This window comes from Portunus trituberculatus, chromosome 42, assembly GCF_017591435.1.
Source record: "Portunus trituberculatus isolate SZX2019 chromosome 42, ASM1759143v1, whole genome shotgun sequence".
In the NCBI taxonomy this organism is placed as follows: Eukaryota; Metazoa; Arthropoda; class Malacostraca; order Decapoda; family Portunidae; genus Portunus; species Portunus trituberculatus.
In genome coordinates this window covers 19,586,083-19,611,098 of record NC_059296.1, presented here as the reverse complement: position 1 = coordinate 19,611,098, position 25,016 = coordinate 19,586,083, and the positions used below count along the sequence as shown (strand labels likewise).

At 36.8% G+C, this 25,016-nt stretch overlaps 2 protein-coding genes across 3 annotated transcripts in view; one reads left to right on the top strand and one right to left on the bottom strand.

Annotated features, from left to right (window-relative positions):
- Positions 1-341: 341 nt before the first annotated feature.
- Positions 342-3,472, bottom strand: LOC123517708 (glyceraldehyde-3-phosphate dehydrogenase). Its single transcript, XM_045278068.1, has 3 exons — positions 3,362-3,472; positions 2,905-3,021; positions 342-1,650 (listed from the first exon to the last, which is right to left on the bottom strand). The coding sequence occupies exons 2-3, from the start codon at positions 2,980-2,982 to the stop codon at positions 724-726; spliced, it is 1,005 nt and encodes a 334-aa protein (XP_045134003.1). The 5' UTR covers positions 2,983-3,021; positions 3,362-3,472; the 3' UTR covers positions 342-723.
- Positions 3,473-12,794: 9,322 nt separating this feature from the next.
- The window catches only part of LOC123517707 (mitochondrial 2-oxoglutarate/malate carrier protein-like), a 38,720-nt gene continuing 26,498 nt past the window's right edge, over positions 12,795-25,016 (top strand). The window contains exons 1-2 of one of the 2 annotated variants that reach the window (XM_045278066.1): positions 12,795-12,951; positions 24,743-24,967. In XM_045278066.1, the coding sequence (XP_045134001.1) occupies positions 12,890-12,951; positions 24,743-24,967 (287 nt within the window). In that variant the 5' untranslated portion in view covers positions 12,795-12,889. Of the gene's footprint in view, positions 12,952-19,477; positions 19,624-24,742; positions 24,968-25,016 lie in introns of those variants that run through there. The other variant, XM_045278067.1, reaches the window with a different exon arrangement.

The following is a 25,016-nucleotide window of genomic DNA, read 5'->3' as shown; positions in this document are numbered from 1 at the left end:
ACCTTGGAACATTGGAGTGCGCCATATGTGATTGTATCTATATAGTTTACCCATTACCGCCTTACTATTTTTCAGTTATTCTTAGGCTAAATTCTTACTAAGTATACAAGATTCCACTTCGTGTCAGCTTCAATCACTTAAAAGTAAAGGACTGTTGCAAATCTCACAATATCTTGGCAACCAGCTCTCGACTTCCTGAATTATGAACAGTACAAACCTAGAGCCCCTAGGGCCTAAAACATTGATATTGGTCACAATTAGAATAGGTACACTTCTCCATACTCAGTTGTTGCAGTAGCTCACTACAGTGCAACTTAACATTTGGTTAATAATGCAAGAAATTCTGTAACAGATTCTTTTATTGGCCATTATCGTTTCTTCTTGCAGTCAAATAAACATCACTGTAAGGACAGAATTTCACCCAGCACAGACTAACCTGACTAACCAAGTGACACCAGGAACAATCAACACTACCACACTGCGACCTGAGGACATACCCATTCAGCCCATAAACTCCAGCATTAAGTTCTTTCTGCACCTACAAGGTGATTTGGACTTGAAACATTTCTAATGGGATGGCATTATAATTTAGCATAACTTAATGTACAGAGAAGCACTTTTACATTGTTCACATATAGTAGCCTTGGGTCTGAATCCAATTTTAGGCCGCCATGCATGCCACTGTCATTCCCCAGACCTCTTCGTAGTAACTTTGTCAACATCTTAGGCACCATCCACCTTCTGCATGTGCTTGACCAGATCAATGACACGGTTGGAATAGCCAAACTCGTTATCATACCAGGAAACAACCTTAACAAAGGTCTTGCTCAGCTGAATTCCAGCCTTAGCATCAAAGATAGAGGACCTCTCATCTCCAGTGAAGTCACAAGAGACGACATCATCCTCAGTGTATCCCAGGACACCCTTGAGGGGACCCTCAGCAGCAGCCTTCATGGCAGCCTTGATATCATCATAAGAGCAATCCTTGCCCAAAATGCAAGTCAGGTCAACCACGGACACATCAGGGGTGGGGACACGGAAGGCCATGCCAGTAAGCTTTCCGTTCAGCTCTGGGATGACCTTGCCTACAGCCTTAGCAGCACCAGTGGAGGATGGGATGATGTTCTGTGCAGCACCACGGCCACCGCGCCAATCCTTAGCAGAGGGTCCATCAACAGTCTTCTGGGTGGCAGTAACAGCATGTACAGTGGTCATGAGACCCTGGACAATCTCAAAGTTGTCATGAAGTACCTTAGCAACTGGTGCCAGGCAGTTGGTAGTGCAGGAGGCATTGGAGACCACCTTCATGTCCTTAGAATACTTCTCCAAATTCACACCACACACAAACATGGGTGCATCAGCTGAAGGAGCAGAGATGATAACCTTCTTGGCACCACCAGTGAAGTGAGCAGAGGCCTTCTCGATGGTGGTGAACACACCAGTAGATTCAACAACATACTCAGCGCCAGCCTTGCTCCATGGAATGTTCTCGGGCTTCATCTCATTGTATACAGTAATCTTGTGGCCATCAACAACCAGAGCTCCATCCTCTGCCTTCACCTCACCCTTGTACACGCCATGGGTGGAGTCATACTTGAACATGTACACCATGTAGTCCAGGGCAATGAAAGGATCATTCACCGCCACAACCTGGAAAACAAGAAAAATCTTTTAAGTATGCACACAACAAATAATCAATTATTGGGAAAGTTTAAGAAAAAATTGAAATTATTAAAGTATGTAGAGGTAAGCCTAACAAACAACAAACCTAACCCTATGCCATTATGCTCCAAAATTTGACATTTAATATTATAAAAGCAGGCATACTACAATATGAAGCATTTGCAGCATAATCCCACCAATAATGAATTCAAGGTAGCTTTACTAATAAACAGCTTTTAGGTTGAGTTACTAGCAATTATCATGAAATGTAATGCAATCATGAGGCACAGATGACTGCTTACTAAATGAAGCAGCTTTCCTACCTATAATTTTACCAAAAGCAACACCTATCATATATTTCCCCATGACTGCTGCCACACATGTCACACACTGGAGTTTCCCCCATTCCTGTCTCTCCATCTCGCACACTTCTCAAATTTCCTAAATACATAGAGAGAGACTTTAGTGTATTCATAGATAGGAAAGCTGCTTCTAGAAGTTGTCAAGCTTAGACACATTTCCTGAACAGAACAAGCTAACAGACTGGACCAACCTGTATCATCACCGAAATGCCTACCCTTCTGCAAACACTTCAAACCTATTGATCCACATCGATTACATTTAAAGTATCCCTTCAAACCAATTTACATTTAAATACGCAGATTAAGAAAACCTCACTTCCTCACAACAAAAAAACCTCAACCCTAGTTAAAATGCTTCAATGTTGTGTTCCCCTGACCTACTTCCACTTATTTCCCGCATCAGTGACAGTAAGCAGCGGTTTTAATTAGTTAATAACTAGTAATGCAACTGGAAAATAATTAAAACGTAGTTGAGCAAGAAAATTTCCGACTTAAAAACACCTACCTCCCCAATAACAATAATTCTACCAGATCTTGTATTTCCTTGTCACTTAAATCAAATTCATTAATTCACATTATGAAAGCGACATTCAAAGATTATAGACAAACCAGCCTTTCTTTGTGAGAACGTTCATTATCGACCAAAGCTCAGTATGTACACAAGGCAGAGGCGAGGGAGTAAAACAAATTTCTGGGTAAACGTTCGTTCTAGTAGGTCACTAAGGACGTCTTTATGTGCAAGGTCATAGCCAAGGAGAGAGTAGGCTTGTGCCAAGTGAAGCTGGGGGGGGGTGGACGGGTTGGTTACTAAGGGCGACCAGGGGTTGATGCGATGACAACAACAATCAATATATTGTAATGATAGCATAGACATACACACCTCGGCGCCCTTCAGCAGAGCAGCACGAAGTACCAGGCGGCCGATGCGGCCAAATCCGTTGATACCGATCTTAGACATGTTGGTGTTGGAGTTGGTGAGGTGATGCAAGAGGAATATCTGAAATCAAGAATATTTGTTAAAATCACATTTTAACGAATACATTTGTATCAGAGAGCTGTGATGGACTGATCACATTCCATGACACAGCGGATCAATAGCTGACCACACCCAGCTGGCGGATCCTGCTGAAACCGGCTTTCCTAGAGCAGCGCCATTACCCAAGTGCTCGGTAAGCCGTCACCCGTTATCTAGCTTGTTTACAAGTCAAAACAAACTATATTTTGTATGTCATATCCACCAAAATGTACTTCACATACGTCATTCTCTTTTGAAACTATAACACCTTAATGACAAGGCAAAATAACGATCTCAAGAACTGAAAATTGCAAGCACTCACCGCTCTGGTCTGACTAGACTGACGCCGGAGGAAGCCTTACCATCGTAGTTATGGCTGAGCTCGACGTCACTTTCGGATGCCAACAGACTTATTTTGTTTAACGTTTATTTATCGGTCAAATAGATACAAAGCCTTAAGCTATGTAAACATTAGTAATTGGAACTATATAATGTATTTCAGTTTGTACGTTGAATATCATTATGTATGAAATAAAAATACTAATAAACTAGTAACAAAAAATACGTAATTGACAACAGAAATCAGGCCGGCTGTGCGCCTGCTCCGTGCAGCCACACACACACAGCCTCCTTGGGCGACCTTCACTGCCCCTCACAGGAACATAAATATTGGGAAATAAATTATATGTATGAACAAAAGTTATCATTTATGTCATCGTTCCAGTAATCATAACCCTTTATACTGTAATTAAGTGTTTTCACTGCTTTTGATGCCACCCATGATACATTTCCTGCAACAATTACGAATGAAATACCTAACTTGTATATGTTGATCAATTGTGTTCTTTATGAAAATCCTTTCTTGTGTTCATTAGAGTTCAATATACAGTTATATCAAGGCAAAGGATCCACTTTTTGCTCTGGGAGACAGGAACCTAGCTGAAGGTCATGTGAAGGTGACCCCGCCACAGCCACCTTAGTCTCCTAACATGAAGGACACTGGTGCCATACAACAAATACACCCAGACACTCAAGTGAACAAATAAGACAACCTGCAATATGATCTCGTGGTTCGAAGTCCGAACACAGATATTGCATAACTGGTGATCCGAATACCATTGCATCATATCCCCTGTCCCCTCCCTAACCGTCCTTCTCACTTCCCCTATTATGTTTATACCTGCATAATATTCTCAAGTTGACTTTGAAGCCGCTGTTGAGGGCATTATGTTCAGTATTACAATTTGTACTACTATTGAGACGAAGTGGAAGTGACGGAATGAGGAATAATGTGTGGTTAGAGAACGTAAAATTTTTCCATCCCAGCATCGATCCACACACACACACACACACGTTATTCAGCACATTAATTAATTTGTTTGCATGTACATTGTGTATTACTAAAGATATTCACTTCATCAGAGCAGAAACGTTTAGTAAGTGTTTTGCAGTGAACATTTAAAACCTTTGAACTTCACTTAAAACCGATAAGTGCATTAATAGAACAGATTCTCTACCACTGCATATTCTGTTCAGAACTCGTAAGATGCAAAATATACATGGCCTCTGTCTACGCCATTCTATTGCGTCTCTACCACATTGTAATATGTTGAACCTGATGGCCTTGGCATTATATGTTTTGCCAGTTTTCCACGACGGTCGCGATCTTCATCTATAGGACAGAAAACCTATTATGTTGCGCTCAATATGCTCAACAGAGGAAATCTTTGATACACTAAATAAAAACTAACATTGATATTTGTACAGAAATCTAAGTAGTAGCATTATGCCACTAATACAACATGACATATGTAGGTTGAAACCTATAGGTAGCTTGTCATTACACTCTATGGTACAGTGTTTCCAGTGAAACCTAGAGGAGACAATAGACAAGCCGCCGGCTAAAGTAAAAGACCCAAGGAAATGTTTGGCTGGAGTCAGGGGTGGTTGGGGTGGGTGTGACATTGGGGGTATGGGGAGGATAGATGGCACCAGCTTGTTGCTACGCCATGAAAGTAAAAAGTTGACTTAAACAAAACATTAGGACTCCTTTAATACAAATGCATGAGAGGAAAATACCGCAACCGTATTAGCAAGAATACCATTTACCAAGGTAGAAATCCTTTAATGGATATAAATAACTTAATTTCACCCCCCCCCAAAGAAAAAAAAAAAAGCCTACTACTGTGCCTGTTTGTCATGTGATGTGGCAACTATTATCTGACTGATAGAATCGAGCATACTCACTAAATGGTCAATGGGTTGCCTATCTACAAGACAGATCGATGCACTTGTACGTATATGTAAAGAGGACATTAACCTTTCAGATTATGAAAACGAACGCATTCTCAAGAAGAAATGGTTGTTTTAAAAAATTACCTTCCTATATTCTCTCTCTCTCTCTCTCTCTCTCTCTCTCTCTCTCTCTCTCTCAAGTTCAATAAATCCTCTTAAAGCTATCTTATCATTATCGAAGAAATATATAATAATGAAATAAAGCGTTAAGGGTATGTAGAGGAGGGATAATGGATACGTTTCATCAGCGTGTATTGTATAACTAAGTAGTATACACTGACTTTTATATTGGAGATTGTTATGCTTCAAACTTTCAATGTACGTACAGTGTTGGTTTCAGTATCATCCTGCATTGTTCTACTTCATGCTGTGGTTTGATTATTACAGTCACATGATCGATGCCATCGAAACCGCCAGGCTTGATGAGAACCCACTCCACGTGCCAGACTGCTATTTTTAGTTCGTCATCCTTCCCTTGCCCTCCACGGGAGCTTACGGCACCCCGCTACATGGCAGAGGGGTAATAATACCTTTATTCCTAATACTACATAACTATTCATACGAGTGAAACTCTGTATGTGCATGTTATGAATTCATCTGTCTCTATGATCTTGAATGTTCAGCTGCCAAGTGCCATGTGGTGGATTATTTGACCGCCACGGTCAAGGACAATCCGGCCAAGGTCACCCTCAGTGAACCTTTGCAGCTCCGAACGGGCTGAAAGGACCACTGCTCTGCACACAATTTCTAGAGGAAAATAGCGATAGTGGATCCACAATAGATTGTATCTAACTTGTGTATTGACATATTTATAATAAATAATTTTGTAAGTTGATTTTTCTAAACGTTTCGGAGTGATTTATAATTTACATAATTAATATGTACAGTTTTTGTGATATATATATATATATATATATATATATATATATATATATATATATATATATATATATATATATATTTAATGTAAGGTCAAGAGCGACAAAAACTGTGATAAAAAAAAAAAAAAGGAACCACTGAGGTGCCGGTTCCCAAACAGGTAGCAGGAAATGTGGACGGAAATTTTATCTTTTTTTTTTCGGTGCATTGTGGGCTATTTGGTATGTTTTACCCATTTTTTATTATTTTATTCCTTTCAAATGTTTTTTTTTTTTTTATAAAGTTAGTGTAATAGTTTAAAAACTTTTTGTAGATCCTGAAGATGCCTTCTATGTAAAGACGAAACATCAAGAATAAATGAAGAAATTGAAGTCCTACTGATATCCCTGTTTTTTCTCCTAATACACACACATATATATATATATATATATATATATATATATATATATATATATATATATATATATATATATATATATATATATATATATATATATATATATATATATATATATATATATATATATATATATATATATATATATATATATATATATATATATATATATATATATATATATATATGTGTGTGTGTGTGTGTGTGTGTGTGTGTGTGTGTGTGTGTGTGTATATATATATATATATATATATATATATATATATATATATATATATATATATATATATATATATATATATATATATATATATATACGTCTATGAATGTGGGCGGCATGCACTAGCTCATATCCTATACCAGTGGTTCTCAAACTTTTCAAACTTACGAAATCCTTTCGCACTTTTCGTATTCGGCGGAACCCCCCTACAACCCCTTCACCCAATATAGATAGAACCCCCATATGTGATTACAGGCGCTAGATGGACGTGGACTTCACGTAGTCACCCAGTCTCTCTCTCTCTCTCTCTCTCTCTCTCTCTCTCTCTCTCTCTCTCTCTCTCTACTAAAATGCAAATTATTTTATCCCTTTCATATTTATTTTTGTCCATTCCTGTTCTCACTGATAAATAAAGTAAGGTATTGTCAAACGTATATAGATTTTTGCCACGGAACTCTTGAATGATTTCATAGAACCCTGGGGATCTGCAGAACACAGTTTGAGAACCAGTGTCCTATATACAAATTTCACCGTTACATGGACAACACACATGCCTGTACATGCCATGATTAACACCTCTCATGGCAGGCTGCTAGAATGAAGATACAACGGTAAGTAGGATAAAAGTATTATTGAATCTTTATCCATGCTCCGTTTGATTGCTCATCGAAAAAAAGAAGGATCAATAGAGTGAGTTATACATTCTCCGTTATTGTTATTACTATCATTGTTATTATTATTATTATTATTATTATTATTATTATTATTATTATTATTATTATTATTATTATTATTATACTTATTATTATTGTTGTTGTTGTTTGATGATAGTAATGGTATTATTATTATTGTTATTATTATTATTATTATTATTATTATTATTATTATTATTATTATTATTATTATTATTATTATCATTACTATTATTATCATTATTATTATTATTATTATTACTATTATTATTATTATTATTATTATTATTATTATTATTATCATTATTATTATTATTATCATTATTATTATTATTATTATTATTATTATTATTATTATTATTATCATTGTTATTATCAGTAATAATAATAATAATAATAATAATGATAGTAGAAGTGTGGCTCGCGGTAGCTCCCTTGATGGCTCGCATGTCATGAGGGTTCAGTGCCCGCTGGCTGCGTGGATTAAGCTTTTCCTCCGTTGCTGGACGGAAACTGTCAGTGATCTTGTCCTTCCTTTCCCCACTTTCTCTTCCCCTGTGACATATGACCACGATGTTGTGGTGCATTGCTGCCATCCTCACCATATCTGTGCAGAGGTTAGTTGTGCGAATAACTTTATTTTTTTTTTTTTTTTCTCACGTTATAGCATTTAGACGACAGTTATCTTCAAATTTCCCTTGGCTGATTGTTTTCAGATGCAGCAATAGTAAGTCTCTGGAATTCTGAGATTGATATTATAGGAGTAAGGACATAAGAGGAATTTCATCTATTCGAGTTAAGCATGAACATTTTCTATCTAGAATCATAACAATACTAAAGGGTATTTTTAACCCTTTCAGTACTAGGACACATTTTTACCTTGAGATTTGTGTACGATTAGACCATTTTATTGACACCAGGAAGGGTCTATGGAGATCAGAAGATTAACGGCCACAGTCTTCACTATTTCAATCCATACATGAGTTTCTGAAACTGAATAAATTCTCCAAATAGTAAACAGAATGAATATGAAAAATCGTCATGGTACTGAGGAGGTTAAACACAACTCATGATCACCCACACAGTTTCATCATAATCACACAGAACGTTGGATCAATGAAAATACATGAATGAACACTAACTACGGAAGGTTACTTTAGCTGTTCCACAATGGAATGACAGTGCATACCAGTCTCTCCACCTCTCCCTTCCATCTACATAAAGGAAATGCAAAATGACACATGACGTGATTTATGCCTGTGTGTTATGAACCTTTTCTTTTATATATTATATCAAAATGTAAAATACAACCATGAGTTTAGTGAAAAATGCATGCAGAGTAATGATAACTGAGTTTTTTGTTTGAAGTTCCATTCTGACTAAAAGAAAAACTGCTTTATCAGTGAATACGTTAATCTTTTCATACCTTAGTAAAGGGCCTGCTAAGTATGAAAAAAAAAAGACATCTACAATGGAAAGGCAACTAATCTTTGTCGTCATAACCCATTCTCTCTCATGAATTTACAGGAAATAACTAACAACTTATTGGTAAACAAAGCAATCAACCAAACAAATAAGTACCTGAATAAATAAATAAATATGAACACAAAAGAAATGCACGACCTCATCTCCTCATTCTGATCAACTTCTCAAAGGAGAGAGAGAGAGAGAGAGAGAGAGAGAGAGAGAGAGAGAGAGAGAGAGAGAGAGAGAGAGAGAGAGAGAGAGAGAGAGAGAGAGAGAGAGAGATGAATTTAAAGACTGTGAATTTTCAAAGAGATTGCCTAATAACCTGTCATCAACCAGAACCGAATTATATGCTATCCTGGAAGGCCTTGATATTGTTTCATGCATGGGTAAAAATATTTATTTTTTCATTGATAGCCAGAGTGCATTGTATGAGCTTGTGTCTTCCTCCCCTGCAGACTGTGATATTACAAACAGGTGTTTAACTGTTATATATAATCTGGAGAAAAACAATATACATGTATATTTTATATGGGTTCCATCCCATATAGGCTTATATCTTAGTGAAAAAGCAGATAGTCTTGCTCGAAGAGCAGTTAGAGATGATGACAGCGTACCTGATAGTGAATGTACATATAGTCGTATAAGGTCAATCCTTAGAACTAATGTTTTTGCTATCATTGATAATGATCTTGATAAATGTTGTGAGATGGGTAGTGCAAGTAGTAGGCATTATAAGCAGATTTTAAATAATTCAAAGGAGTATACATATGGCAGACACAGTCACATGATGGACTTAATTACTATGAGACTTAGACTTAGATATGAATATTATTGGGAGGTTTGTAGAGGAGCTGAACCTGAGCCTTGTGCTTTATGTGCAAGGCCGGGAGGTCACTCACTACAGCACTATGTACAATACTGTCCACTAATTGAAGAGTTCAGACCGCAGGGACACTGGAACCATTATGATATGATCATTTATTTCATAGATAATAATGTCATACCCAAAATCATTAAAAAACATCCACTGTTTGCCTATAGATCGTAAATAATGTGATACTGCAATAATATTTGTATTTTCTGTAAACTTTTCTTTATTTTGTTAAAATTGTACTGTACAATATTGTAATACTAACGGTTTAGGGAATAGTTGGCAAGATCCGACTTTTCCTTTGTTGTAAAACAACAATAAAACTATTGAATTGAGAGAGAGAGAGAGAGAGAGAGAGAGAGAGAGAGAGAGAGAGAGAGAGAGAGAGAGAGAGAGAGAGAGAGAGAGAGAGAGAGAGAGAGAGAGAGAGAACATTTAAACTGAGTTTATGAATATCTTGATATACTCTAAACTAGTCTAAAGCATACACATCTAAGTTTGCTCTTTTTCAGTTAATATTGAACAATATATGATATGATACCAACCATGGATAGATTTCACTGTCACCAATAAATAAATAAATACATTCACCCCGCTCCTAAAAAGTATGATTGTTCTAATTCTTGAAACTAAAGTTCTATTGTTTTTATTTCCTACCTATACAAAAGTTCTTTTTGATCTCTACTCAACAGGTATATATATATATATATATATATATATATATATATATATATATATATATATATATATATATATATATATATATATATTTTTTTTTTTTTCCATATCCATCATTTCACACCCTTCGATCTCATCGCGTCAAGGTCAATATCTTCTGGCTTTCATTACTGAGGCTTGGTCATCCTCTTCTAAATATTTTGGTAAACATTAAATGTTGCCTTAGACATTATCAAAAGCTTTAGTTATAGTCTGATACAAAGGTTTGATTTCCAAAATATCCTCCTACGGCTTCTATCCTTCTCTCTGCAACTGCACCTCGAATTTCCTCTCTGACCATTCTATTGTTGGTATTGAATAGACGGTCACTGTTCTTCTAAATCAATTAACATGTAGTGATGTTACTCAGGGATATCTCCTGTCATCCACTCTTCCTATTATTCATCAATGATCTTCCAAACCAAACTTCCTGTCTAATCCACTCATGCGCTGATGATAGCAGATCACGCAGGAAAATCACGAAAAACCTGACATATGATCTCTCTAAAATTTGTGATTATGAGCAGAGCAAAGGCATTGTTCAATGACACTTAATTTTCCTCCTCTTTTACACTAAACTTCCTGTTTATCTTTTACTTATAATCTTTCACATCTCATCTCAAGCTAAAGCATCCATGAAATTAAGTGTTCTGAGTCTTCTCTACCATTTTTTTTCTCTCAATCCCTTTCCTCCTCCTCCCACAAAAAAAGAAAAGAAAAAAGAGACAAAAAAAAAAAACTTATAACTCTGTACAGGGACTTTATCCGTCCATGTATGGAGAATGCTTCATATTTATTGCGGGGGAGGAGGGAGGCGGCTCACTCATACAGCTCTTTTTAGACAAGGTGGAATCAAAAGCTTTTCGTCTTATTAACTGTCTTCACTGTCTTCAGCCTATTTCTCACCAGCGCAATGTTGCATCATTGTTATCTTGTACCGCTATTTTCATGTCAACTGTTCCTCTTGCTAAGTGCATGCCTCCTCCATTCATCCGTGGCCTCGCTGCATAAAAATTTCTAATTTTCTCATCACTTTTATGTCCAATGCAAGATTTAACCATCATTCATCCCTTTCTCTGGTGAACTCTGGAACTCTTTGCTTGCTACTGTAGGTTACATATTTCCACCTTCCCGTGATTTGAGTTTTTCAAGAGGGAGGTTTCAAGACACTCTTTGATTTTGACTGCCATTTTCGACTCTGTTAGCTCTCGATCTTTACTTTAGTGACCTTTTTTTATTGCGATTTTTTATTTGCCTTGCCTTTCCCACGCGCGCGCACGCGTTTTTTTTTTTTTTTTTTTGTGTGTGTGTGTGTGTGTGTGTGTGTGTGTGTGTGTGTGTGTGTGTGTGTGAATAAAAAAGAAAGAAAGAAAAAAACAATGCTACGATATACAGGAAGCCAAGCATGTAGAGATGGGTGTGTTTATGTAAGATAATTTTGGAACACTGATATGTAGAGGTTAGAAAAAGACGTTAATATATGAATGAAATAACGATGATGGATTTCGAAGTGATTGTTTATTGACATTTTATGGTATGGTAATATTCTAATCTAAGGACATGGAGAAGCAATTCTCATAAAACATTCATATGATGGTATACCACATAAGACTTTCTTTACAGCAGAAAAAAAAAAATGTATGATAAAATAAATAATTCACATATCATTATCATCATCAGCAGCGAAACCAGAAACAACAGCGATATACATACTCATTATCTCACTCCACTGGAGACTTGAGATAGTTAATCCAGCTGCTACACAGTATACCAAGTATACCAAATCATGTAATTAAGTTCAAATAAGGGTTCAGGGCGTCTTGGCACGGAGCCTACAGCATGAACAGATACAACAAAATTGTGTAATCTACTGTTCACTCGAGAACTCTCTCTCTCTCTCTCTCTCTCTCTCTCTGAAAAAAAAGAGAACTTATAGCCTAACAGAATATATATATATATATATATATATATATATATATATATATATATATATATATATATATATATATATATATATATTCGTTTTCATTATTAAAATCAATAAAATAAAGCGAACTTATAAATTTGCTATGAATGAATATTTACCGGTACGCTCCCACATAGGAAAATAAAACTTACAGAGGTAAATAATTAACGAAGATTATTTTATGTAACGAAATACATATTGACAAGCTAAGCAACCTTTATAATTTCAAAAACGGACGATTATTGGAAACTTTTGTCTCCGGTAGCTACCCTGCCTTCTCGAGTCCCGTAAATAGCGCGCAATCATAAGTGAAGACGGTTCCTGAGCAGAAGTCGTGTTCACAATGGTTGGCCAGGAGAAAACAATCCCAAATGGAATTAAATTTCTGTTTGGTGGAATGGCGGGGTGAGTGCATAATTCTGAAAGAAGCAATACATCAGTTTAAGTCAAAATATATCAAATTTTGTAAGTAGATGAAATTATTTGGTTGTTAGGACGGATACACCTGGCCCCGGCGATGCGTCCGCATTGACCTCTTTGAAGTATCCCGTCACTTAGTGACAATGCTGAGGTGGGTCAACTCTGTTACCAGACAACTCCCTGGCTTCATGGTCCATTGTAGTAGACGAGTAGAGTCGGAGGTTGGGTATGCTGGTGTCGGCGGTTGGTCTGGAATATTGTCAAGCCATACATCCAAATGGCTCTTGAAGGTGTCGGCTGACACACCATGTATGTTTCTGAGTTTCACTGAGATGCAGTGAAAGTCAGGTTCTTATGTATGTAAAACTGAAATACAGCAATACTCAGATTCTAAGAGATGATTCAAGAGTCGTCCTCACGTACAAATATAGATTATGGCATATTTGTCTCTTGAATGGAAATTGTTGCAGTTTCTTAATTGTTTTCTAGTAGTTAAAATGTTGAATTCCCTGCATCTTGTCAAATGTTGAATTCCCTGCATCTTGTCAAATGTTGAATTCCCTGCATCTTGTCTATAAATGTTCTTCCTTTCCTTGAATATGTTTGGGGGCACTCTTGTAAAGAAACGGTCCCTCCCGCCCGTCTCGATTCCTGGCTCTCCTTTCGCAGCTCCTCTACCCAGCTGATTTGACGTCACATATATGAAACCATGCTATTGGTCAACGAGAGACACAGCAGCAAAGTTGCCTCTCTCTCTCTCTCTCTCTCTCTCTCTCTCTCTCTCTCTCTCTCTCTCTCTCTCTCTCTCTCTCTCTCTCATTGAACAATAATGTGGCTCCATATATGTGACATCAGATCAGCTGGGTGGAGGAAGGGAGAGCCAGGAATTGAGACGAGCGGGCAGGACGGTTTCTTTATGAGAGTGCCAGTTTGGGCTTGGTCATGCAGGTTTATGTTAGGTATACAAATATAGATTATGGCACATTTGTCTCTTGAATGGAAATTGTTGCAGTTTCTTAATTGTTTTCTAGTAGTTAAAATGTTGAATTCCCTGGATCTTGTCTATAAATGTTCTTTGGAAAGTTTGTGGAGCATTTATTTAAGTTATTTTGCTTGATGACTAGATCTGACAACAGTATTCTAAGCTTGGATACACCAGAGTCTTCCATGTAGTCAATATACACTATTACTTCTAGTATAGAAGGTCCTTAGGATCCAGCCTCACAACTGTCTTGCTGTGGTTCTTTTGCCTTGTTCTCTTACCTGTAGTGCTTCCCACCCCCACACATCAGTAGGAGAATAGCAATGGGAAGCTGCACTGCTGATGTAGCAGTCCTTAAACATGTTCTTTGGTAATAAAAGCTAACAACTGGGTGGAAAGAGCATCATAAGTACCAGTATATAAATGTCTGGCTGAACCACAAAAACTGTTACTCAAGCAAGAATCTTTTCTAAATTTCCAGCTTGGTTTAAGAATGAGCAATTTTTAAAATCATAACCCCTTGTGCTACTCAACAAGGATAAGGAAAGAGATCATCTCTAGAAATTGACAAATGTCCATGAAAAATTTGCCAACATTTAATAATATATCTGATTAATCTCCCTTCTACTGAGTACAAGTCAAGTTCATTGTTTTTAGGCACTGGAAGTCGTCCAAGCCCTCCATCCCACAAATTTTTTGTGTCCATCTTCTTTGAACTGTCTCCTGTTGTCTAACATTCCCCATACAACCCTAATGAAGGATGCTATTTTAGTGATGTGGTCAAAGAAGAAAGCTCATACATCTCACGAGAACTTTTACTAACTTATTGGTTGCAGTATGTTGAATTATTCAAAGTTTCCTAATGTCCATATTGTAGAAGAAGTTGTGCAACCATTCTCATAGTTTATCATATATCCTAAAGCCTTTAATCTTGCATAGAAGGATTCCAAGGTGAACTTTATTGAAGGTTTTGGTGAAATCAAGATATATGACATTTATATTATCACCTCGTATGTTTTGCAAAATTTCTCATAGAAAGCTAGTAGTTGTGAGTGGCAGGATCAACCTTTCCTGAACCTATATTGACCAACACTGATGTTCTCTGTATGGTTAGTAAGTTTAGACCAGATTGACCTTACATTGTTTTTATTAGGTGAGATGTTAGTACCACAGGTTTACAATTCTTTGCCAAGCCTTTGCCACCTCTTTTATATATGGTGTGATAATGTCAAATTTAAGTAACTTGGAGGAACTTGTCAAATATTAGCATTAGTGGTATATATTGGTAATTGGCATTTATTATTTTAGCAACTGTACATGGAAACCTCCTGGCCCTGCAAATGAGTTTGGTGGTATTTGTCAATAGCAGAAACTATGTTGTCAGCTGTTATTGCCACTGATGTAAGCAAGTGCTCTATATCTTGAGGTTCAGCAAAGGAAGCTTGGTTGTCTTTTATTTATTTATTTTTTATTTATTTATTTTTTTTTAAGTATTGTTGATATGTTTTTAATTTTCTTTTTTGCATAGAATTTGCTCTTTTCCTTGGATGTGCTCAGCTGCTTGCAATTGTTCTTGCAAATATTCTTGTCTGTGGTGATGTGCAAGCACTGATTTTTTGTACTAGAAACCACTGCACTTTAAGATATAATATCAGATGTAGAACAAAACCCATAAATGTAGGATTTTTATATTAGGGTAGGAAATTGGTACATCATATGTTTTGGACATTGATCAATAAACAAATATTGAACTACATAAATGTACTTGTTTACTCATGTAGATCCACAAGGAATATGTCTGCCTAGGTAGATACTATGTAGGACTTGGCACAATGTGAGCTTGACTATTCTAATAGTAAAAATATACAGAAATTTCTCAATTTATGCATGTTCAAATTATACGATTTCAGAATAACACAAGGTAAAAAATAATTTTTCAAATTACGCAGATTGTTTAGAATAACATAATGTCAAGAAAATCAAGTTGTGTGGCTGGTTTAGTTTCGTGATGCAGCCACCAGGTGGCACCACGTATTTTCCAACCAACTCGCTGTCCCATTGATCATTGTCCAAAAATCTTGTCTTTAAATGGACTTCCTAAAAAATAAAGCTTATTATGAAATTTTTTACTGTTTACATCTACATGGGATAATAAAAATGTTTCATATTTCATTGTTACCCCCACACTGCTAATGTTGATGTCTCTCTCTCCGCTATGCTCTCTCAGTTTCTTACCAAACATATTGTATATATCCCACAACCCATATCCTACAACTTAAGGCAATGGTACCTGCTAGATGTATCGGGTAGATATTGTTGTCTAGCAGGTGGAGCTGCTACCAGTAAAACATCACCGACTCATTTGTCTTGTCAAAATGCTAGTGGCTTTGTTTACATTGTGACTTCATGGAAGAGGGTTGGAACATGTGAAAATGCTAGTGACTTTGTTTACATTGTGACCTCATGGAAGAGGGTTGGAACATGTGGTGTCTAGATGCAGATAAGAATGAATGTAAAAAACCTAGTCATTTTTTTCATATTACACAAATTATTTAGAATAACATGATATCAAGATCCTTTGCTGGTATGGCAAATCTCGAGTTACAAGATTTCGCCAGATGTTTATTTGGGCCACCATAGTCATCACAGCTGATCGCAGCACAGAAGCGCTTCACATGCAGGACAACTAGTGATGCATGATAAACATTGTCAGGAAAATCAGCATTTACTGTCTTGCTGTCAGTTAGACCCCATTACCATAGCTATGCCCATTCTTTGTTTATTGGTGCTGAAAGATGCACAAAAGCATTTGTTAGAGGGCACTTGCTACAGGGTATGTGTGTGGAGTCGTTTTCTCTGATGTGGCTGTGGATTCAGGAATGGATTAATCCATTCTATATTGATTCTTATGGGTAAAATGGTTTTGATACATGAATATATATATATATATATATATATATATATATATATATATATATATATATATATATATATATATATATATATATATATATATATATATATACACAGGTAACTCGATTTACACGATAGATGTGTTCCAAGAGGCATCGCATATTTCAAAATTCGCTTAAAACAAACTTGTAATTCTCATAAGAAACAACAGATAATAGGGGGAATGCAGGATGTGGTCCAAATCGAGTATAAGCAAACCAACCGCGCAAATTTAATTAGTTATAATATTTTTCCGCTCTCATTAACAAAAAACGCGTAAATTAAACACGCGTAAATCAAGAGTTACCTGTGTGTGTGTGTGTGTGTGTGTGTATATATATATATATATATATATATATATATATATATATATATATATATATATATATATATATATATATATATATATATATATATATATATATATATATATATATATATATATATATATATATATATATATATATACAGGGGATCCTCGCGATTCGATCGTTTGCAGTTCGAATTATCGCCAATTCGAACTCAGTTAATTAATAGTTAATACCCAATCCTCAAGGTTCGACCGACTGACTCGCCAATTCGACATTCATATCTCGCGCACCACCCACCCGATCAAATTCGCTGCAAACCCGCCAGGCGAAAGCATAAGCCGACGCTACCTTGTGTGTCGTAGGCGGTGTCACACTAGCATTTTTCCATGAACTTTTTCTGTCAAATTTCTGAAGACTGTCAACTTTTGTCGACACTGGTCATCATGCACAACCTCGCTTCCACATTTGTCGCATTTGTCAACTGTAAACAAACATGGCAGCCCTTCACCCCCAGCAAGCTGTTGCTATTTTTTCGTTGCTATTTTTGGCCTTTAATGATCTCTATGGAAACTCTTCAGACAGCTTTGTTCACTCATAAATAACAGAGCGGCTCATCTTGGCCAGTTGTTCCATGGAAGTTCTTCTTTGGAACGTTGCAGTGCCAGAAAAATTTAAACAAACAACTGAACTACTTTTCACTGCTAGGCTAGCACAAAATAATCTATATACTGTATATACAAATATATTTACATCTACTTATCAATATTCTATTGATTTGAGATTATAGCATCATTCAAATTAACAAGAAAATTAATTTTATTATAAAAGTGTTAATTAGAATCCATAGATCTTAATTGGACTAAAAATTTTTGTTTCGTCTGACTCAAGACAACAGAAAGCTACTTCCAGTCCCAGCCCTAAGAAGCAGTTTCCTGCCTTTCAGAGATAAGCTTGAGCTTATAAGAAAGTGTGAGGCAGATATAGCTCACAGTGTCATTGCAATGCAAATAAGTGTCCCTAGATCAACAGTATTAACAATTTGGAAGAACAGGGACAAGTACCGCGAGCCCGCTGCAAGTGTTTTTATTTCCAAAAATGTACTGTACAGCATCCTAATGTGTTTAATAAAGAAAAGTTAGATATAAATGAAACCTTTAATAGTACTGATTTAGTCTTACTATTTCAAATCTGAGTGCAAATAAATTGAAATCCACATGAAGGCATGAAAAGAACAACAAAGAAAGATAATAAAATTTCTTCTTTACATTGTACAAACATTTGAAATCAATCTGATGAACTTCTCAAATCTCCTTTTTACATCAAAGTTTGCTTACTCTGGAGTGTGGTAAGCAGAAAAACATTCTGGACACAGCCCTTTGTCATACTTCACGCATCCATACACTGATCGTGATCCACAGTGGGCACAACAACCACGTGAACTGTTGTGATTCCGTGCAACAAAATGATCTTGACGGTCAACTCGTACCTCATCGACACCAGGTGCAGCTACTACCTTTCTGCCACTGCTTTTCCTTTGTGTCCCATAGTGCAACAAGTAGTAGTTTGCAACATAACGTCGAAACTCTAAGAATGTCTCGCAGTTTCTGACGCCAGCATGGTGTCCAATTCACCAAGCATTTTGTGCTGACACATCCACCAACCATGTAAATATGGGGGAAACCACCATTTTTTCTCCACGCATTGTTGTTCGGTAGTTGTTGACATGTTGATCTTGCCAGTCTGTGTCCCCCATAGGTTCATTGCATTTCTTTATAGCATGTGGTCTTTGTACTTGGATATGACCACCATCATCTTTGGAAAACCTTCCAACAGGCCCAACAAGATGAGATTTGTATATTGTTGAGCCAGTTGTCACAACGCTGTTATCCTTCCAGCGAACTAGTGTTACGCTTTCTCTGTCACTTGTAGCTTGAGCCACTGAATATGAACCTCTGGGTGCTTTTATCATATCTTCTACTGTTTTCATCCTGCATTGTTTTGCAATGCAATTGGCCCTCATTGTTCCGGTGGCATTGTATTCACGACGTTTCAGCTCAACCAAGAGTTCTAAGAACGTGAAACGGTTGTCAAATGTAATATGGTATGGCAACCCCTTTTTGTCCACAGTGAGTTTGTCTAAGAGTGAGAGGACTGTCGCAGAAGATTTTCCGAATCACGCAACCAGATAATCATACTGCCACCAAGTATGCTGATACAGTATTCAAACAGAACACCTCATAACCAAATCTTATTGGTTTCTGAATGATGTGCTGTTTCAGAGAATTGCGCCCAAAATATTCAATCATAGCCTCGTCATGGAAGAGGTGCTGAGTAGGCACAAAATGTTCCACAAATCATCCAATTCGCCATCTTCTAACAAGTCGAGAATCTCTGTAACATTGAGTGTCCGGGGTCTGTAAAAGATTGTAAAAAAAGCATGTTACTAAATGGGATCCTACTAGTGTGTGTGTGTGTGTGTGTGTGTACTTCCATAATTTATATGGGAGGATTAATGCATGTTACTGAAAGACATCATCCTAGTGGTTGAGAACTCAACCACTCAAGTATAAGTGTTTGCTGGTTTCATCATGTAGGAATTAGAATAGTGTCACTACTTGCAGTCTATAGCCACACTCTTTATCAAACAGCATAACAAATTGCATACCCATGGTGCTTATAATAATAGAGAAATACAACATTGAACCTTACCTGGTGTTATATGTAGAGGCCATCACAACGTGCACTTGAATTTGATGCCATTTTCTGTTACCAAGTTCCTTCCAGAGAGAGCGGTAAAAGCCTCAAACTGTTGCAAATAGATCTGAAATTGATGTTAATACCTGAAAGTTCACAAAAAACTACAAATAAGCAACAAAATCATGCAGAAGTTATATGATGTAATGTGGTTGAGAAGTCGACCACTAGGATCTGATGGGTTAAGTATTTTATGGGAAAAATTGCTTCACGATTCGAATGAACGTTGATTCGATTGATGTAAAACCGCCCTAACCCTGTCGAATTGCGAGGACCCCCTTATATATATATATATATATATATATATATATAATGTCCTTTGTTTTCTCTCTCTTGATTGTTGCTTAACTATTTCTGCAAAATTCCCTTTTTCTTGCTCTTGTTCTTTTTCCCAGAACTACTTCTGTTCTTCCTATTTAGTTTCACTTATCACATTTTCTGACCCCACATTAGTGTCTTAACTTTTCCTCTAGCCCTTGCAGTGCCACTTCATAGTCCTTACATTTTTCCTTAAGGACATTGTTTTCCCTTTTTATTTAATCCAGAGTTTTCTTCATGTCATTGTTGATTTTAACAGTATTCTCTAACCTGTCACATTTCTCTCTTAGCTCTCGGTTTTCCACAGTCAGCTGATCCTGCTTCTCAAATAACCTGGAGATCATCTCTCTCAGACACCTTATTTCTTTTTCTACTGATATCTTTTGCATACTGGTTTTATTCTCTATAAAGCTGGAAAATTCCCTCTCATTGCTCCAACCTCCCAGCTTTCATAATCCCAATGGTGTTTCATTCGTCTTCTTGGGTCTTGCTCCCCTGCTGTTTACATTTACAGCAGTGCCATATGTATTCTCATCCCCTTCCATTACTTTTCAGCCAAATTCAATATAAATTGGAGACATGATTACTAGCCTAATCCCCTCCCACCTCTGCAATACATCATGAGGTCTGCTGATCTTCATAGTTGGCAGTATGTACGTCCAAAACTGGAGCTGTTGTGTATATGGCTGCCTTGTATGATGTCATTGCTGTGTGTATTTACTTAGTTGTATTTACCTAGTTGTATTGTACATGGTTCAAGTGAAGCTCATAGTGTCCTGTCTCCATGTCTCCATTCATCCAATTTTTCCTTAAAGTTATACACATTATGTGCTGTAACAACTTCTTTATTCAATGCATTCCACTTCTCTACCGTTCTATTTGAAAACTGTTTTTTCCAGTATCCTTCACACACTGCCTTATCCTGATCTTTACATGACCTCTTGTCCTTCAATTTTCTTCTGTCACCACCAGCAGGTCTTCCTTGTCTATCTTTTCAGTGCCATTGATTATCTTGTACATTGTTATTAGTTTTTGTCATTCTCTTCTATCTTGTAAGGTTGGTAGTCCCATTTCCTTCAGCCGTTCTTCATATGTTAGGTCCTATAGTTCCGCACCATCTTTGTAGCAATCTTCTGTATCCATTCTAGTCTTCTTATATCTATTTTTAGAGCTTGGAGACCACACCACAGCTGCATATTCCAACTTTGGATTTATCATGCTTGTGATAATTTTTTTCATCATATCTTTGTCCATGAATTTAAATGCCACTCTTATATTAGTCAACATTTTATATGATAATTCAAATACCTTGCTTATGTGTTTTTGGGGTTCATATTTTCCTGTATAATCACTCCCAGATCTTTTTCCTCTTTAGTCTTCATTATTTGTACCTCTCCCATCAGATAGTTCCATAGCGGTCTTCCTTTGCTCTTTCTTAGTTCCATTATGTAACATTTCTTGGCATTGAACTTCAATTTTCACTTCTTACTCCACTCATAGATTTTGTTTATATCTTCCTGTAACAGCAAACAGTCCTCCTGGGTTTTGATAACTCTTAGCACCTCTGCATCATCAGCAAATGAATTAATATAACTGTTTACCCGATTATGAATGTCCTTTACATAAATCTGAACATAATGGGGCTAACACTGACCCTTGTGGCACTCCACTTGTTATTTTACCCCAATATGTGTATGTATCTCTGCTCACAGTTCTTATCTCCCAGTTCTTCAAATAATCCCATGTCCATTCTAACAAAGTTCCTTGCAGGCCTCCTATGTTTTCTAGTTTCCAAAGTAGTCTTCCATGAGGGACTTTATCAAAACCCTTTTTTATGTCCAGGTATACTGTGTCCACCCATCCATCTCTGCTTTCCAGTCCTTCTATTACTCTTGAGTAGAAGCTTAATAAGTTCGACACACATGACTGTCCTGTCCTGAACCCAAATTGTCTGTTCAATATCACTTGTTCTTCTTCCAGATGTTTAACCCATTTATCTTTGATAATTATTTCACACAACTTCTCCATAACACTTGTAAGTGACACCGGTCAATAATTTATTGGCTCAGTTGCTTTTCCTCCTTTAAATATCAGTATTACATTGGCTCTCTTCCATTGTAGTGGAACTTTTCCTTCATTTAATGAACTTGTAATTATTTCCAAAATTGGGTCCAACAGTTGCTCTTTACATTCTTTTAGCATCTAGCCTGATATACCATCTGGCCCCATTGCTTTTCTGACATCAAAATTATCTAATTATCATCCAATATCCTCTTTGTGCACTGTGATTTCCTGTAATCCTTGGCAATGCAATGTCCTATTTGGTTCTGTAAAATCTTCTACAGTGAATGCACTTTTGAAGCTCTCATTCATTATTTCACACATTTCCTTCTCTGCTTGGTATGTCTTCCCTCCTTTGATTATTTTTTCTATTGTTTCCTTGTTATTCATTTTGTCACTTATAAATAATATAATTTGTAGAGAAGCTTCGGTTGTACACCACATGTTTCACAAAGTTTCTTTCTTCATCTCTCCTTACTCTAATATATTCATTTCTCGCATCCTTATACTGCTGTCTGTTATTGTTATTTCTCTGCTTTATGAGTTTCTTACAAGCTTTATCTTTTACCTTTTTATCTTCTGTGCATCTAGCATTGTACCATGAGTGCATTTTTTTTTCTTAACTCTGAAAAGGTACGTATTTCTTCACTCCTTTTTCTATGAAAAAAAAATTCATATTTCCCTTGTATTGTCCTTTCATATATTATGTTTCTCCATTCAATTTCAGCAAAAAAAATTTCATTAATTTTTCAAAATTTGGTCTTATTTATTTATTTATTTATTATTATTATTATTATTATTATTATTATTTTTTTTTTTTTTTTTTTTTTTTTTTTTTTTTACGGTAAGGCCTATAGCGCCTGTAGGCTCACTTGAAGAGTGTGTAGGAAGTGCTGTTCAGCTTCCGCCCGTTGTTGGCGCAGGCAGTTTTATTTATAGTGGTACCCATATTAGGGCCCATATCACCACCCAAGCTCATCTTGGGTGTAACCACCTAGAATCTGGGTATCATGGTGACATGTAAGTAACTTTAAACCACTCAACAAATGGCAAAGGGGTTTTAAGGCTGTACGTGGTGGGATTTGAACCTACGTGGAAACGTCTGCCCGATTTCACGCTCACCACCTTATCCACTGCGCCACCGCCTCATCTCTGTATCTTATCCCATCTTCCTCCTGTATTTCCAGCTGTAATGTCACATGATCACTTCTTCCCATGGAACTAAAGTATTGTATGCTAGGAGGGACTCTGGCACCTTTGTGAATATTAGGTCAAGCATCGATGGTTCTTCTTTCCCTCTATACCTTGTTGACTCCACCCATTGGTCCATTGTATTTACCATAGTCAACTGTAACACCTCCTCGCTCCATTGTCCAGCATTAGCTATTACTTCTATCTCTCTCTCTCCCTTTTATTCTTTTTACAGTTAAAGTCTCCAACTAAAAGTATTCTTCCATCTTGCCTTATTATACTAAGCACTTAATCACTTCTCTTTGCATATCTTTGTTACTCAGTTCCCCATATATTTGTCTTAGGTGGCACATCTGTAACTATGATTTTTTTTCTCTTCAATTCCTCTGATTTGATTGTTACTCCCATTAATTTCACCATGCCCTCACCATATTGTACATCCTCCACACATATATTATCAATAACCATTATTAGCACTCCTCCTCCCCCTTTACCCTTCCTGTGTTTTCTCCAGCTATTATATCCCTCCTCTTTAAAGTTAACATGGATCTCTGCTCTTAGTTTTGTTTTCTCTTAGTTTTGTTTTAACAAAGCACATTACATCCAGCTTTTTCTCTTTCAAATAATCCTTGATCTCCAACACACTAGATAACAACCCATCTGTATTAGTATATGCCACTCTTAATTTGTTGCTGCCTCCATGACATCCTCCTTCTTTCATAGATAGCACTTCTTTAGTCTCATATCTAGAACTCTAGTAGAAATTCTTTTTCTTGATCTCTGTCCTTTTCTTGTTTTTTTCCTTAGCTTAATTTCTTAGCACTCTCTCTTTTTCCCTCTCCTCCAGGTTCATATCTCTTTTTATCCATATATCTTTATGTTCAATATCATCGGCCAGCTTCCCTTTCCTTGTCATAATTTCCTCCACCGCCACCTGCTATCTCATTCTCACTTTCATTGGGATCTTACCCCCTTCACTAAATCTTCCCAACCTGATCACTTCCTCCACCTCCTGGTCCAACTCCTGTGTGCTGTCCTGGATCTGTTTGGTAATAGTTTTGGCTAATTCCCTCTTCATGCTCTCTCATGAACGTCTTTGGATTTTTTTTCCTTTATCCCAAAAATCAAGAAACATTTCCTCTTATCCACTGTATCACTGTCCATGTGTATGCATCTAAGTATATAATTCTTACTTTCTTTTACATAGCATGGGGGCAACATGCTTTGTACAGCCACTAGACCTTGTCAAGAATAGGATGCAAGTTGCCACAAGCAGGGAACACAAGACAAGCTTCCATGTAATCAAGCACATAGTGCAGAGTGAAGGTGTGGTAGCTCTTTACTCTGGTCTGTCTGCTGGGCTGCTGCGCCAGGCCACCTACACCACCACTCGTCTTGGTATTTACACTTGGCTGTTTGAGAAAGCCTCAGGGTAAGGATCCTATAGTGTAATGGTAGCAAATATATAGGAAGTCATTGTA

What these genes read in the sequence shown, in the direction of transcription:
- LOC123517708 (XM_045278068.1), bottom strand. Translation starts at nt 2,982, where the DNA reads ATGTCTAAGATCGGTATCAACGGATTTGGCCGCATCGGCCGCCTGGTA. An exon ending in CTCTGCTGAAGGGCGCCGAG is followed by an intron (nt 1,651 to 2,904) that starts GTGTGTATGTCT and finishes CTTGTTTTCCAG; the next exon opens with GTTGTGGCGGTGAATGATCC.